Source organism: Enhydra lutris, unplaced genomic scaffold (assembly GCF_002288905.1).
Source record: "Enhydra lutris kenyoni isolate GAN:26980312 unplaced genomic scaffold, ASM228890v2 scaffoldscaffold19, whole genome shotgun sequence".
NCBI lineage: Eukaryota > Metazoa > Chordata > Mammalia > Carnivora > Mustelidae > Enhydra > Enhydra lutris.
The window spans coordinates 19884363-19896746 of NW_019154103.1; the positions used below are offsets into that span (position 1 = coordinate 19884363).

A 12384-nucleotide genomic window follows, 5' to 3' on the forward strand; every position below is an offset into this window, starting at 1 on the left:
TAAAGTTTTCTAGGCATTTCATATTACATGATTAACCCCATTAATACTTTAGGTAGAGATAAAAGAAACCTTCCATTTCTCTCCCTTTTATGTATAAATGGGTACATAACAAATGTCTTCAGTTTATTAGAAATCAGATTTAAGGTCAGTGAATCTAAAATGTGTCTTATTTTAATGTCCAGATTATGCCAAGGCAAGAAAGAAGGATTTTTCATTAGATACAGCAAACCTTATTAGTCCTTCCATGACACAAGCTAAAGCTTGCTATTATCTTCCATGTGCCATAAAATAATTTGGATGGCTAACTGATAATGTAAATTATAATAATCCAAATATATTTTATTATCACTTTGGTAAAGCAGTTCATCAAAACTAGATGGTTAGTGTTTGCTTGGTTCAGTGAAATAAATGGTCAAGAGGGAAATTATTATTTAATTACATTAAATATAGATTGTGTTTTTCAATCTTGAGTTCACACTGGAGTCACTTGGGAAGTTAGAAAAAATATATTGACTCCTCCTACCCCCACGCCTACCCCACCCCCCAGGTTTCATTGGTCTGGGCATCATGACTGTCTAAAACTCCCAGATAACTCTAAGGCATAGCCCGAGTTAAGAAGTACAGCATTAGAAGACAGTCAAGGACACTTTAAAAACATGCCAGAATCAAGTAGTTTCCAGCTTTGAACACAAGTAGGAAGTGGATTTTTGTATGGGTTTTTTGTTTTTGTTTTTAATTTGGAAAGTATAGAAAAAATGTTGCAATGTTAAAAAAAAAAAAAGTGAAAACCAACCACCATCTCCAATGCAACCACTGTGAAGTTTAAAAAAAATTTTTCTTTTATAAAAACCTTATGTACAAACATACCTATTTGGATCCTGAGAAATAATTTTTATTTACACGAAAGAATTTTGTATTGTATACTTTCCTTTTTAACACTCAATACATTCATGAAAGCTAGTCTGTGACTGTCTACGAAGTAATTCACATGTCCACACGATTTTATTTAACCTTCCTTCCCTGTTGCTGATCTTCAGCTATTCTCATTCTTTGCTTGAAGTAAGCGTCCTTATACATGGATCATATGCACTTTGAGGAACTTTTGGAAATATTATTAGGTACATTTCTGAGAGTGAGATTGGTGGGCGCATTTATAATGTGTACGTGGCGGGGGCCTGGCTAGCTCCGTTGGAAGAGCCTGAGACTCGACCTCTAGCCCCAGGCTAAGTGTAGAGATTGCTTAAATACGCAAATAAACTTAAAATAAAATGTGGATAAATGTAGTGACAGTAACAAACATTCCAAAATAAATAGATGCCACCTACGTTTTGACAGCACACTTTCACGACTATCAGTGCGGAGGTCGCAGCGGAGCAAGGTTCAGGGGGTGGGGAGGGTGGAGGTCAACCGCCTGCAGTCTCCGGGGCCGGGCGCTCTCGGGTCACGTGGGCGACTTCGCTCCGCCCCGCGGAGGTTCCGCGCGGTGCTCAGAACCCTGGCAGGCGCAGTAGGGTCACGCGGGCTCCGCGGCTGGCTGGTCTCGCGGAGGCGGAGCGAGGAACTGGAGGAAGGTAAGTTCTGTTCTCGCGCGGGGTTGGGCGGGGCTCGCGAGCGCCGCTGCTTCCGCCTGGGCTGCCGGCCGGAGCTCCGGTTTCCGGTGGCGGCGGCTGGGAGCGGTCGAGCGGCAAGTTGTTGGCCCTTGCTCCCGGCCTTTCTCAGGAGGGGCACGCGTTCCTAACCGTTAACCTCCAGGCCCCTTCCGCCCAGAGGCCTGCCGAGCTTGTTCACCTTGGAGTCTGGTCCCACGCGGGACTCGCCTCCTGGATGAGGCAGGAGGAGCGTTTTTTGTGTTTTGTGTTTTGTTTTTTTAAATTAGCTTTCCTGGCATTTGTGCGCGCTAAACCTGCCCAGGGGTATTTGCAGCTCCGGCCGTCGTAGAGACTCGTCTCCCGAAGTCTGTAGGTGGAACAGCCCACCGCATCAGGACAGCCACACGTAGACGGTGCCTCTGGTTCCTGGGCGCCTCTCCCTGTAACTACGGTTGACCGTCTTTACTAAAGTGTTTAATACAGCTTGAAGCTATGCGTTGATAAATTGTCAGAGCTGGAAGGACCTTAGAGATGACAGCTGACATGATTGGAGCGTTTCCCGCGGGCGGTCCTGCTCTAAAACACTTGATTTATAGTGAAGCGTGTGTTCCCCACTGCAGCCCTATGTGGCAGACCTTTTTTACGTGCAACTGCAACGCGGTGAAGTTAAGCAACTTGCCCCAATTCACACACAGCACGGATTCAAACCCATATGAACTCACCTGTGATCACAGATCTCTAATAGCAGGGACATGGTAGCGGACCCCAGAGCAGCTACGTGACTTTATTAAATGATTAGGAAACTATTCGGTTTTAAACATCTGGTGACGCAACTACTTGCACATTAGCATTCCTAATTTAAAAAAAATTCAGAATGATGTTTGGTGATACACATATACATATATACGTTCACAGATATCTTTATTTTGCTAAAAGGTTTTGTACTTTTAAGGCAGTTTATTTGCAGGCCAGGTGTTTTTATAAACCTGTGGGTGCTACTTGGATGAAATGTTAAGATTTTACCAATATTCACCAAATTTCGACTCAGAAGATAGAGGTTTGAATCTTGACTGCTACTTGATGGTTTTAGGAAACTTTTCATTAAAAAGGATCCTTTACCCCTAGTTTACTCATCTGGAAAATAAATATACTATTTACCCCTTGGAGGTTTTGTGAGGATTAGTGAACTCAGGTATGCAAACAGTCCAAGAGCTTGGCACTCACTGAAGGATAGTTTTATCTACTATTATTCTGCCATCCAAAGAGATATCTAAGGCATTTCTCTTCTCTGAACTAAAAGCAAGGGTGTCACCCTAGAGTTATGCTTTCTGATAATGTGTAGGCCAAGGCCCCAGACTTAGTAAAAGTGCCTTTGTCAGAGCTCAAGAGGACTAACAAGTAAATTCCTATAATTTCATGTCTCTCTTGTTTCCAATGGTTTATGGAAACTTTTTTTTTTAATTCAACCTGTGCTGGAAATGTATCTGATAGAGATTGATGATCCATTTAGCTAAACCATAATTTTATATGGTGTTAGCACCTTTAGAAACCCATTTGAGGCATAGGCCAAAAAACATTAAGAGGAAAATCGAGCAAAATGGCTAAATTTTTCAGAAGTAACTTTTCTTCATCTAGCCCCCAAACTGTATAGATCAGTTAATTTTTCACCTTCTTTTTATTTAGTTAAGATTTGATATCTTAAAGTTGACTCAAAATAAAGGAAATATGTGGGTGCATATGAATAGTGCATCAAAGTAATAGTAATACAAACATACATACAATACAATAAATTGACTTTTGTTACTGTCTGGACCGTGATATTCACAATATTTAATTAAGTATAATGTGGGTGTTAATTATAAATATTACCAGATATCATAAGTAAATATGACCATTATTTGAGAGATATGATAATATTTTCCTAAGCAAAATGCAAGACTGTAATCATAGTTCTCTGAAACCTTTATCATTGACTGCAGCATTCTCTGCTCTTTTCTTATCAGCCCCTGCAAAGTTCACTGCAGTTTTCCTTGCTTGGGGTGCAAAACCTGCTGAAACTCAGTTTAAAGAGACTGAAACTTGAAGGATTGTATTTTGTTCTCATTTCTTTGTAAGTGGGGGAGAACTTAATTAACTTTTGATGCTATTCCACATCTCATGTATTTTGTTACTTGCTTGATACTAGAATTTCTTTTCTAATTTTTTGGCCTAGAAAAAGAAAATATTCATTTATTTCCTCTTCTAGTGCCAACTTTTTAAATAAGCTGAATAAATTCTCAAATAGTCCCCTCATGATCTAAGTCCACAGACACATTTTCTTGGTTTTTGGATCATTTGCTACACAAATATAGGATACAACTTAAATGTTAAAAGAGTAATTTTAAATATAAGACTAAATGTGATATTTTGAGATGTAAGAAATTTTGTGTTTACTATCACCTTGCTTTTCTTTATAAATTTACTTTATCTGTACATATCCATTATAGATTGTTTTGTTTTGCCTGTCTTTGCACTTCGTAAAATAGAAGCATACTCTGAATTCTTGAAAAAAAATTTTCCTTTAAAGTTATATTTTTGAAATTAATCCAACTTGATGTACCCATTTTTTACTACTATGTAGCATTCCACTGAATGAACATAAAAATTCTACATTCTACAGTTGATGCATTTTGAGTTTTTTTCCTGTGTTTTGCTCGTCTTGTGCATGTCTCCTGGTGTACCTGTGCATGTTTCTCTGGAATATACTTAATGGGGGATTAATGGGTCATGGATATGTTAGAAGAGTCTAGGTAATGCCAAATTGTGGTATTGCTAATTGAAGTCATCACTACCAATTTCTCCATATCTTCACCAATACTTGGTATAATTTTTGCCAGTCAACTGGATAGAAAATAGTATCCCATTTGTGACTTTGCCTTGCATTTCTTGTATTTTTTCCTACTGATGAGGTTGAGCATCTTTACGTGTGATCACTGGCCATTCAGGCTTCTTCATCTGTGAAATGTTTGTCTCTTTTGCCCATTTTTTTTTTTTTTGCACTTTCTTACTGGTTTATAGAATTTCTTCATCTATTCTGAATCATAATCCTTTGTTGGTTATATGTGTTGCAAATTTTTTTTTTTTTCAGCCTATTTCAGTTCATCTGTTCCCATTTTTCTTATCTTTACGGTTCCTCTATCTGTCCTGTCACAAAATGTTATAAAAGCTGCACACCCAATACTGTGGAGGTAAATATTGCCACCTGAGCCATTTGTATACTTTGGGTACCTGCCAGTACGAAGCAAAACAAGATAACTGTTTAGAGTTATAGTAATGCAGCCTTCTGTCAGCCATAGCTAATCCAGAAAATCATGGCATGGTCCTCATTGACTTTTCGTAAAAATACTGTATTTTTGTTTTTCATTGTAAACTAATTTTTAACTTTTTTGTTTGAGTATAGTTGACATAGGATGTTTTATAAGTTTTGGGTGTAAAACATAGTGATTCAACTTCTCTATACTTTATGCTATGCTCACCATAAGTGTAGCTACCATCTGTCACCATACAACCTATTACAATGTTACTGACTGTATTCCCTTTGCTGTGTCTTTTATTCTCTTGACTTATTCATTCTGTAACTGGAAGCCCATATCTCCCACTCCCCTTTACGGATTTGCTACCCCCCCCCCCGACCACCACCACTTCCTTCCCTTTGGCAGCCATCAGTTCTCTGTATTTACAGGTATGATTCTGCCTTTTATTACTTTGTTTATTCATTTGACTGAAATCACATATTGTTTGTCTTTCTCAGTTTGATTTACTTATGTGAGAGTTTTTTTTAATAGCATGTTCTTTTTTCCATAATTTAAAAAGTAACTAGGTTAGTTAGAGCAAGAGTTAACAGTGCAAACTCCAGAGTACAAATTTGACATCTCTGTAATTTCTTAAACTTGGTTTGTGTAATGCTTTCCTTTATACCTTGAATTCAGAGTTCCTTCCTGCCTCTCCCCATCAACACACACACACACACACACACACACACACACACACACACACACGCCACTTGCTACACTTCAGTTTTGGAGCCCAGGCTTATATTGTAAGATCTAATACCTATCTTTGTTATGGCTCAGAATTACCCTTCTCAAAATTGTAGCCTATAAATTCCTTCTTTCAAAAGCTCACTCCTAACACATTCACATAGAGATTTTTACTTATAAATAGTAATTTCTATTTTACAAATTTATTTTTTAAATGATCCATGCTCTTTTCCTCCCAATATTTCTAGACTTCCAATCAGTCATAGAAGATTAAATATTTAGAGAAGCCATCAGAATGCCTGGAGACTCTTGGTCTTGCCACATAGCAAATTTTCCCTCTTGCTGTGGGGTAGTAATTGAGTCTATGGTTTATAACCGTTCTAAGCTAGGTTCATCAAGGTCCAAGTGCCCCTTTTAAAGAAGTTGCATATATATGTTTTTATGTGAAATGTTAAACTAAGACTTGAGTAAAATTTAAAAAGTAGTTCCCTGTTACTAACAAAAGGTATATTGTCATTCTGTACAACTTCCTATGAATATGACAATATTACCGTATTTGAAGAGAACATGGATTTGGAAGGATCATCTTTCAAAATTAGAATATTTGAAGTTGACATGTGATTTATCATTTTGTTAAGTATCTTAAATTACAGACAATTGTATTTTGTTTACTATCATGGACATTCCATGGCAACCTTCCTGATGTTTAACACCATCTGGGTCTCTACAACTATCATGGGCCATCACTTGGATTCATTTCCTTTTCCTTTTCTATATGTAATTCCTTATCTTGTGTAAGGCAGAGTTGGATGCCTCTCAAGTTATCTGGAATTTTCTCTAGTTTCCCAATCTGATGAAATCCATAAATTAATACACTTGTTAAAATGGACCACTGCAATAGCTTTCTGATTTCTGTGTTTCCTTCTTATTTTGCTACAATCTATTCACACAGTGAGGGCATTATTTTAAAAATAGATCATGTCACTCTTCCCTGCTTTACACCCTTCAGTGCCTTCCCATTGCTCTTAGAGTAAAATCCATACACAGTGAGGCATGACCTGGCTCCTGTCTCTCTCACCAGACTTACTCGTTGTGCTCCAGTCTCCTATCTGTTCCTCAAATTAACCAAGTCTCCTCCCTCCACCCCCCTCTTTCCTCAGGCTTTCATATTTGTTATTCCTTCAGCCTGGAATGCTCTTCCTTCAGCTCTTAAAATGTCTAGTTCATTTGCATTTTTAAATTCCAGCTCAACTATCCATCCAGAGTCACCTTCCCAGGCTTTTCTTTGCAAAATGGCCTCCCTTTTCTCTCTCATATTGCCCAGTTCATTTTCTTCATGGCTTTTAAGGTAGTGCATAATCACCTCATTTGTGTATTTGTTTACTGGTGTTTGTTGTTGATCTCACCAATCTAGAATATAATATCTAAAGGACAGAGACCTGATCTGATTTACTTCCCTGAAGTGCCAGTCACGTAATATGTGTTCAGAAAATACTTATTCAATGAATGATAATCTCCAACAAGAGAACTTGGCAAAAGGAGAATTTGAAGATCTATTGTTGAAATTTTTCTTTTGAAATTCTGTAATTCTGTGCTAAAGATTATTGTCAGTAGTTACTTCTTGAGAATTTTGTTTGCTTTTTAGACATATATTCCTCCCTAAATAGATTACAGAGAAACTTGTCCATCGGTGACCAAAGAAAAAAAGTAGGCTGTGATTAGATGTTACCGTGAACTTTTAATTTCTTTCATATAATTTTTTTCATATAATTTCTTTCATGTAATTGAAGTAGTGCTGCTCCAAGATAATGGTCAAGTTACACATAAGATCTCATGCCCAAATGCTGCAGGCAGCCTCTTTCTTGTCCACCCATATCGGGGATTGAACTTGCCTAATGCCTGTTGTGAAGCTGGATATTATCCAGATGGTTGAAGATCCCCACTCTCCAGCAGAGGGCAGAAACCATGAAGGGATATCTGAAAATTTAATTACTTTAAAAATAAAGTCAGTTGAGTAATCTCAGTTTGTGTCTTGTGATTTTTATTTCACTACATGCAAAGATTGAAAATGTGCTCTTGCCTAGGGAAGAAGGTTCTTGCCAACCCTAAAATAATATTATACAACGTTCTTTGCACTTTCTGGAAGTTATAGACCACCACAGTCTCTACCCCGAGATAGGGAGGAGGAGCAGGAATGTTTCCAGAAAATTTGGGATTAACTCTAATGGAAAGGGTGGGGATAAGAAGAAAGAGTTGGAATTAGGAGTGGAGTATGAAGAAATATAGCAGTTCTTGCCAAAACAGGATGTATAATTTTATTCAGAAACTGTCATAGCATAAAACAAAACCCCCAAATGGAAGGCCCTCAGGAAAATCCTCTACAAGGCCCGACAGTCCTGACACTGATGTATCTTGACGTTTCCCTCTCACAGGAATTAACAGACCATGACTATGTTCTTAAAGTATTATATAAGGTCTCTTTGAAATGGTTGCTTTCAAAAAAGTAGCCTGAATATCTGTGCTGATAAAAAATATATTTAGAGTACCTGAAAATTCTCCACGAAGACTTCTTTGTTTAGAAATATGGGTTTACATACTTACATAAATTAATTGAAGAGAAAGCCATCTCTTTGAATTCCCAAATAAGGCAGAAGAAAGTGATGTTAATTTCTGTCTGAGTTAAGAAAATGAAATGCGCCCATACATACCTATCCTCTTGTACTGGAATAGTTATCTGGTTGATTTCTAAGACAGATCCAGGCAAAATCAAATGAGTCACCTCAACCAGGAGGTACAAGACTATTCAGACTGTCAAAGAATCCTACCTTTAGGAGAAGGCTGGAAATAACACTGATAACTGGGTGTTGTTTAGCATTGAAATGATAGGAAATAAAAGAACAGTGAAACTTCAGTCTCTGGGTCTTGGGACTTTTGAAATATCCATTTTACACAAAGAAATGAATCTGAGTCCAGCCTCAAAGTGGGGAGTCTTCCCTAACTTGGACAAGCTTTAAGAGTCTCTAACTCAAAATCATGACTAACTATAACCCAGTATTTATGAATGTTTTATTTTATATAGCTATAAAAAAGCCTTTATCAATCTTAGAGATCTAAATATATATATAAATATGTATATTTATATATTTGTATATATTTGTATATTATGTATTTTATATATATAAATATACATATATATGTGTGTGTATATGTATATATATATATATATATATATATATATATATAAAATATCTCTGTGAGTTAAGTTGTAGCCAAATTTGTGAAGACTACTTTTTTTTTTCTTTTGTTCAACTAGTATGGATGTTGATGGCTCTGAACAAGATCCCGAAATGAAGGAATATTCTTCTGTCTATGTTGGCAGAGAAGAGGACATTAAAAAATCTGAAAGAATGACAGCTGTTGTGCATGATAGAGAAGTGGTCATTTTCTACCACAAAGGAGAGTATCATGCTATGGATATTCGCTGTTACCGTAAGAGTTGATTTTTCATTTGTAAACCTTGTATATTAGTTTGCTAACCACACAACTATCAAAATTTCAGGCTTTTTTTTTTTTTTTTTAGTGACTAGATATAATATTTAATTTCTTTTCAGACTCAGGAGGACCTTTACATTTGGGAGATATAGAGGTATGTAAAATTAAGTCTATCCCCTACAAATTCATGTTTCTTATAGTCTATATTTCATTCTGTATGCAAAAATCATTTATATTTGGGTTTGAACTGTATTTTAATGCTTTGAGTATAATTGCTGGTATTCCAGGAATTCACAGTCCTACAATGTAAAGGAAACTATTTCACAGATGAATAGAGGAAGTATGCATGACTTCCGATCTAGAAATTATACTTTGAGGTATCTATCCTACAGATACCATTGCACAAATGTTCAAGTATATATATGGGAGAGGTTTACTGTGGCATTATTTGTTGCAATGAAAAATTGAAGGCCACCTAAATGTTTTAACAATAGGAAACAGTTTAAATAAACTGAATAGCCATAGCCATGCTATGGAAAACTATGTAACCACTGCCTCATTAATTTGTGAGGCAGATCTGTATGTGTTGGTATGGATGGATGTCAGCAATATATTTTTGAGTAAAAAAAGCAAGTCATGGGATGATAGGTCTAATGAGATCCCACTTTTAAAATAAAAAATATTCACTTTGTTACTTTATACATTTCTACACAGTTTGTTTTCAGTGAGTATATATTACGTGAATAATGTAGTAAAAATATAAATATGTATATTTTAAAAAGGAAACCACACATTGAATGCTTATTTCAGGAAGGAATAGGGAACTTACTTCCTTGCATTCCCAAACTAGCTAGCTGCCTTATTTCTTGTTTTCTACTTCATAAAACTGAATGCTACATCCCTCTCCTTCCTGTCACCAGCGCCCCGCCTCCCCCTGCCACCACTGGTACAAAATACAAACTGAAACAAAATGTAAGCACCTAGTGATGATAATGTGAAAGAATTTCCTTCAGTTTTGGACCATAATGAGACCTATAAGACTTTGTACTTCAAGTGTGGTCCACAGACCAGCAACATCGATGTCACCTGGGAGCTTCTTGGAAATACATAATCTTGTGCCCTACCTTAGGACTACTGAATTTAAGCAAGATCTGCATTTAAACAAGATCCAGGTGATTCCCATGCTCTTTAAAATTTGAGAAGCACCAATTTAAGGCCGTTAAAAAGTTGGGAATTGACTACTTTGGATTACAAATTGCTCCTCAGTTAACATATACACTCATGCCTTTAGTAACTCTTTATATTTGAAACTTACCATTCTTCCAGCAGCTAGTGAAAGTTCCTTTAGAAACACTTGATGCCTTTGCCCCATTTCTGTCACGGAAATTACATTAACGTCTAATAGATAACATCATAACTTAAATCACATGGTACAGTTGCCCAAGCTCATTTCCTGATAAAGTTCTAACAGGCTGCGTTTCTAATCAAATGCAGCAGGAACTTGATGACTGCTAAGATTAGGTTCCACCTTATGCTGAATAATTTGTAAATGGAAGGAAAAAAGCGAAACTGGCCTATTCTTTAACCTGGCTTTTCTGCAATAGAATCTGTTCTGAGCCTGAGATTTATTGTGAATGTTGGAAATGTCAGACTATTAAATCATTTATTTTCTTCCCCAGGATTTTGATGGACGACCATGTATAGTTTGCCCCTGGCATAAATACAAAATTACTTTGGCAACAGGAGAAGGACTATATCAGTCTATAAACCCTAGAGATCCATCAGCAAAACCCAAGTGGTGCTCCAAAGGAGTAAAGCAAAGGATTCATACAGTGACAGTGGACAATGGGAATATTTATGTGACTCTTTCTAATGAACCTTTTAAGTGTGACTCTGATTTTTATGCCACTGGAAACTTCAAAGTTATTCGGAGTTCTTTCTGATAAAACTATATGGCAATGAAAAAGTTGTGTATGTTTTGAATATATTAGAATAATCATACTTCAATACCAAAGAGTATTAATTTTTCCAACATAGGCACATTTATTACTTATCTTTAAAAATCATATAAAGCTGAACAGTTCAAAATTATACATATTTACTGTGATGTAAGGATTATCAGGATATATAAAATACATTTCATCCAGTCCTCTGGATTGACTGGAACCTGAAGGCTATAGGTTTGGAATGTGCATTTTAAGAAGGGTGGAAATATTTGCAATAACCACAATGAAGAAAAGGTAGAAAGTTAAATTTAATAAGAAATATGGGGGTAATCCCTATTTTGATGTAGCAGACTTTATCATGCAAAAGTTTTAATATATACAAACTAAACAGAGTAGCATAATAAACTCTCATCACCCACTTCAACAATTATCAGTATTCTTCCATTCTTCTATTCTCGTATTCTTGTTTCACTGGCTGGACACACTCTCCACCTCTGCCCCATTTGGTTGTTATTCTTACTTTTTATAAGTAAAATTTAAATACACTGAGATGCTTCAATCTCAATTATTCAGTTTTTCCAAATATATAGCAGACTTTTGACACTTAAAATGCTGCCTCCAAAATGGGATCAATTTACAATGCTTCATTTAAAATTAAGACACTTATTCGACATTTCCATAGAACACCTGGTGCTCACCGCAAGTGCACTCCTTAATCTTCCTGTACTGCACATCGAAACCAAATAAATCTTGGCTCAGTTTCTCTCAGGCCAAAGCAAACACTCTCACAAGCAAGGAAGACACACACAGCTGCTGTCCAGCCATGAGAGATGTGAAGTCTCTTACACAGTGAGCCAATGTGCTTTGAATGTCCCATGTGAAATTTTCAAGCAAAGGTTTGTTTTTGTTTTGCTTTGTTTTTGAGAATGTTGTGATGTGTGTAGAACTAAGTGTTTTATGTAACTGTTACGGAGAAGAGATAGAGGTTGTTGTTCCTCAGTCCTTCCTGCTGAGTTCACAGGCAGGGTGGATGCGAAGTCGGCCCACCCTGCTTTCACAGGCCTGTTATTTACGAACAGCACTATTCTGGTTGCCTGGTGCCCACACCGTACTGTAACACTTTGGGTGCTCACCATCTAAAACTTGGCAGCAAATAGTAGAAAATAAGAAGTAGAATCAGAACCAGATGATCACATTATGAATTCAGAGTGCAAAAAACTGTCGAAATTGGAACTTTGTCTCTAAGCACAGTAATCTTAATGGCCTAGGTTTTAATTAAAGCCCCAAACCTAATACTGAACATTCTAGGGGGACCACCTGGACTCCTTTCCTTGGTTA

General features: G+C 36.8%; 1 protein-coding gene across 1 annotated transcript; it reads left to right on the forward strand.

The window, feature by feature from the left end:
• Nucleotides 1-1314: 1314 nt before the first annotated feature.
• LOC111148411 (Rieske Fe-S domain containing) lies at nucleotides 1315-11057 on the forward strand. Its single transcript, XM_022504932.1, is given in 6 exon segments — nucleotides 1315-1342; nucleotides 1345-1414; nucleotides 1416-1571; nucleotides 8922-9097; nucleotides 9220-9254; nucleotides 10780-11057. Coding segments are annotated over 6 exon segments (729 nt in total). The 3' UTR covers nucleotides 11044-11057.
• The last annotated feature ends 1327 nt before the right edge of the window (nucleotides 11058-12384 follow it).